General features: G+C 49.3%; 1 protein-coding gene across 1 annotated transcript; it reads left to right on the top strand.

Moving 5' to 3' along the window:
- The first annotated feature begins 1,155 nt into the window (after positions 1-1,155).
- LOC133286085 (uncharacterized) lies at positions 1,156-1,779 on the top strand. Its single transcript, XM_061483430.1, has one exon. The coding sequence runs from the start codon at positions 1,156-1,158 to the stop codon at positions 1,777-1,779; it is 624 nt and encodes a 207-aa protein (XP_061339414.1).
- Positions 1,780-4,604: the final 2,825 nt, after the last annotated feature.

The following is a 4,604-nucleotide window of genomic DNA, read 5'->3' as shown; positions in this document are numbered from 1 at the left end:
ATTGATTACTTTGCTTGTACTTGGCACCATACCCCTTAGCTTGGTCTATACTTGTGCTAAGGGTATCATCCATACATTGACTCATCCCTAAAGGGAACATAGTGGGCTTATAGATTCCAACGGTATATTCCAAGGAGAGTTGACCTTCTCCCCACCAACCTTCACCCGGTAAGCACAATCTCCCTTATAAATAGCTCCCAAGTGCACCCCCTAGAGCATCTTATGTATCGTTATACTGTCCATTTCCTTAGAGTCATTTTATCACCCAAGCTTTTCCATTGATTACTTTTCTTGTACTTGGCACCATACCCCTTAGCTTGGTCTGTACCTGTGCTAAGGGTATCATCCATACATTGACTCATCCCTAAAGGGAACATAGTGGGCTTATAGATTCCAACGGTAAATTGGCGCCGTCTGTGGGGAACTATAAACTTCTATTCCCATCCTCTTACCTAAGATCACAAGACGTCCTTTCGATATGAATAACTAACATGGTCGTCACGACTAGAAGAGCGGAACAAGCCAGGGCTACCCTTGATGGTCACGTAATAAACTGTACATTCCAACTCCCCGCCATCCATGCATTCAGCCCCAGCTGCGCGACACGCTGCAGAGGCTGTCCCACCAGTACTATTATCTGCCGGGCCACAGTTTCCAGCAGCTGGCGCCGGAATAGCGCAGCCAGGTCACCATGCACCTATACGTGAAATGCAAGGAGAAAATGTGGTCCCTGATCAGCCCCCGCCACCGGGAGTTCACTTTGGAATGCCATTCCACGCTGCTGCCCCTCCAGTTCACCCAACCGCCTATCGACCACAACCAGCCCGCAGTCAACCGGTAGCGATGTATAACGCTCACCGAGCCCCCATGGGCGCCCCACACCCACAAGGACCTTACACTCACAATATCGCTGCTCCTTTCCCCCAACCTTACATCGCTGGTTACCCTTTCTATGGCTACGCCATGCCACCTCACCACATTGCCGCCCTACAACCCCTAGCGTCTGGCTAGAATCCCGGACAACCACCTTATATCATCCATCAGGTCCCTAATCACGCCCCAGCTCTCTTTTACTCTGTTGAGGCCCCACATATACCTCATCCACAGCCAGACCACCAAGGCCGCAACCACAACGTCAGAATAACCCCTACTCATATGTCAGGGCGCAACAAGCCCTTGACCGACATCCTGCGGTTGACTCCCATACCCCTCGGCTTTAAAGGGCCCTCCAACATCGCCACGTATGTTGGAGAGACAGACCATTTTGAATGGGTCCAAAAGTTTGAAGCAGCAATGACGCTGCATGGCGAAATGGACCTCCTTATGTGCAGAACTTTCCCTACGCTTCTGGGAGGGAGAGCGCTGACATGGTACACTACCCTACCAACTGGAAGCATCGCGTCCTGGGATGACTTAGCAAGCAAGTTCCAGTCCCACTTCGCAACCAGCCGCCCCGTGCCAAAGTTCGTTCACTCACTCGAGAAAATCCGCCATCAATTTGGGGAGTCTCTTCGATCATTTCTAGACCGCTTTGACAAAGAAGCCCTACAGGTGCAAGGCTTAGATCCAAAGGTGCAGGTTCATATACTCCTTTCAGGCTTGCGAGCGGGGCCATTTGCCTACGAGCTAGCACGCCACGAAATTACTGAATTAGAAGAAGTTAGGAAAGTGGCCCAAGAGTATATGAGAGTTGAAGAATACAAGGGAAGTGATGATGCCTACAGCCAAGAGAAGGCAACCAACAAAAATGAGAGCCCAGCAGAAGATAGTAAGAAATGACATAAGTCAGCTAGATATACCAACCGCCCTTCGAGGCGTGACACAACAGGGCGCCAAACTCACAGCGTCCTACAGACTGATTATAAAGATGATTCCAGGGGAAATTAACGCCCTCAGCAACCAGCTAGAGAAGCCGCGATCTACTGTAAGTTCCACCGCAGTAACGACCACAGTACTGAGGAGTGAAGGCACCTCAAAGATGAGATTGATGAGCTCATTAAGGGCGATGCTAAAAGAAGAGATGGCGATGGTGCACGCCCATCAGGAACCGGAAGGCGGTACAGGGAGCGCAGTAAATCGCCAGAGAGACGAAGAACGAGGCAGGTGAACTCTCGACCACGACATGAGCATGACAAAAGAGAAGACTCTCCAAGGAGCCGGAGAGCGCAAGCAAGCCCCAACGACAGAGGAAGGCGAGACGACGAGGGAGAAGACCCCGCAACCGTTAACCACAGAGTTATAAATATGATTTTCGGAGGACTGAGCGGTGGCGGTGAGACGTCGAACGCCAGAAAAAAGCACTTGAAGCAATGTATGGCGGTTGCTGGAGAAGTCATTAGTAAAATAGACTGAAGTCCGACCAGGCCCAAAATTGTTTGGGATAACAGCGATCTAGGCGATGTCCTCCCAAGACATGATGACCCTCTTGTCATTCAAGCAATAATTGCCAACTATGGCGTTAACCGTGTATTTGTCAATTATGGCAGTTCCGCTGATATTTTGTTTTTGCCATGTTTCAGGGTGCTGGGGTTTACAGTTGATGACTTAACCCCAGTCGCAGGAGAACTTTCAGGTTTCAACGCAACCACAACCAAGCCGTTGGGCGTGATCAATCTACTTCTCTCCCTCGGAACGCCACCCACATCAAAGTCAGCAGATATCCAGTTCTTAGTGTTGGACACTCCTTCTGCGTATAATGCCATTCTCGGCAGAAGAATGTTAGCCGCCTTTGAGGCGAGCATCTCCCATCCACAATTGGCGATGAAGTTCGTCGCCAGAAACAATAAGGTCGCAACGGTGAAAGGCGACCAGATATTACCCAGAAGTTGCTATAATATATCCTTGAGACCAATGACTAAGGTTACTTTCAAAGATCAGCCAGCATCTCAACAAGTGACCGCCCGACCCACCAATGAAGGACCTGCCAAGAAAGGGGGAGCGCATGATCAGTGTTTCTTGGTAGAATTTGATGCAAGAGATGATCCACGAGTAGAGCATGCTAGGCCCACGCCAGACGGTGCATTAGAGCACGTCGTGCTGGGCGACGATAATCATCAGACAACAACCATCGGGGCGACCCTGGATCCCGAAATAAAAGACAGGTTGATCAAGCTACTGAGACACAACAGAGACCTATTTGCATGGAAACCATCTGACATGCCAGGCATCGATCCCGAAGTATGTTGCCATCGTTTGTCTATTGACCCCAAAGCCAAGCCCATTTCCCAGAAAAAGAGAAAGTTTGGCGTCGAGTGCCAAAAGATCATTGATGAAGAAGTGAAAAGACTCCACGACGCAGGGTTCATCCGAGAAATCAAGTACACCACGTGGCTATCCAACCCCGTCCTGGTTAAGAAGCCAAACGGGGCATGGAGAATGTGCATCGATTATACTGACCTAAACAAGGTATGCCCTAAAGACGCCTACCCTTTTCCCAGCATAGATCAGCTGGTTGACAATGCGTCCGGTTTCAAAATGTTGTCGTTCATGGATGCATACTCTGGTTACAACCGAATACCTTTGCTGGAAGAGGACCAGTGTAAAACAGTGTTCATCACCCAGAACGCCAACTATTGCTACACCATGATGCCCTTCGGTTTAAAGAATGCAGGCGCCACTTATCAACGAATGATGAATGAAGTATTCAGAGACTTGATCGGCAATTGCATCGAAGTTTATATCGATGACATGATCGCCAAATCTAGAACGCCAGGCCGGCACTTGACAGACCTCCAAGGCGTGTTTGACAGATTGAGAAAATTCAATATGCGCCTCAACCCCAGCAAGTGCGCCTTCGGCGTTCCCGCAGGTAAATTCCTTGGATTCATGCTCACAGAGAGGGGTATCGAGGTCAACCCTGAAAAGTGCAAGGCGATCATAGAAATGCGAAGCCCGCAAACAGTTAAAGAAGTCCAACAGCTGACAGGAAGGTTGTATCCCTCACCCGTTTTTTGGCAAATTCCGCGCATAAATCTCTTCCACTTTTTAGTCTCCTAAAAAAAAGGAACGCCTTTCGATGGTCAGAAGAATGCGAAAAAGCCTTCCAGGAGTTCAAGAGGGCCCTCTCATGCCCGCCAGTATTAACCAAGCCAGACAGTGGGGAAACGCTTTATCTGTACTTTGTGGTAGGAACCGAAGCTGTCAGCGCAGCCATAGTCCAAGAATCCAAAGAAGGAGGAAAAAAACCTATCTATTTTATGGGTAAGGTTCTCCAAGGCGCGGAGCTCCGGTATCAGCAGGTAGAAAAGGTCTCCTTGACGCTCATCTTTGCAGCATGGCGGTTGAGACCCTATTTCCAATGCCATCCAATCACGGTAAGAACCAACCAACCAATTCGTCAAGTCCTGCATAAGCTTGACATAGCTGGAAGGATGATGTCCTGTGCGATTGAGCTATCAGAGTACCAAATCACATACGAGCCAAGAACCGCCATCAAGGCTCAAGCCCTTACAGACTTCATTGCCGAAATGACGCAAGCCATCCCGCCCAGGGACCAATCCGAAGTAACGCCATCACCAGAGATGTGGAAGCTATATGTTGACGAATCTTCAAAAACCAAAGGCTCAGAGGCAGGAATAATAGTCGAAAATCCAGATGGTGTAGCT

Source organism: Gastrolobium bilobum, unplaced genomic scaffold (genome assembly GCF_033153095.1).
Source record: "Gastrolobium bilobum isolate Gb01-03AN ecotype WA unplaced genomic scaffold, APGP_CSIRO_Gbil_v1 utg57798, whole genome shotgun sequence".
Classification (NCBI taxonomy): domain Eukaryota; kingdom Viridiplantae; phylum Streptophyta; class Magnoliopsida; order Fabales; family Fabaceae; genus Gastrolobium; species Gastrolobium bilobum.
This window is presented reverse-complemented; position numbering and strand designations above follow the sequence as displayed.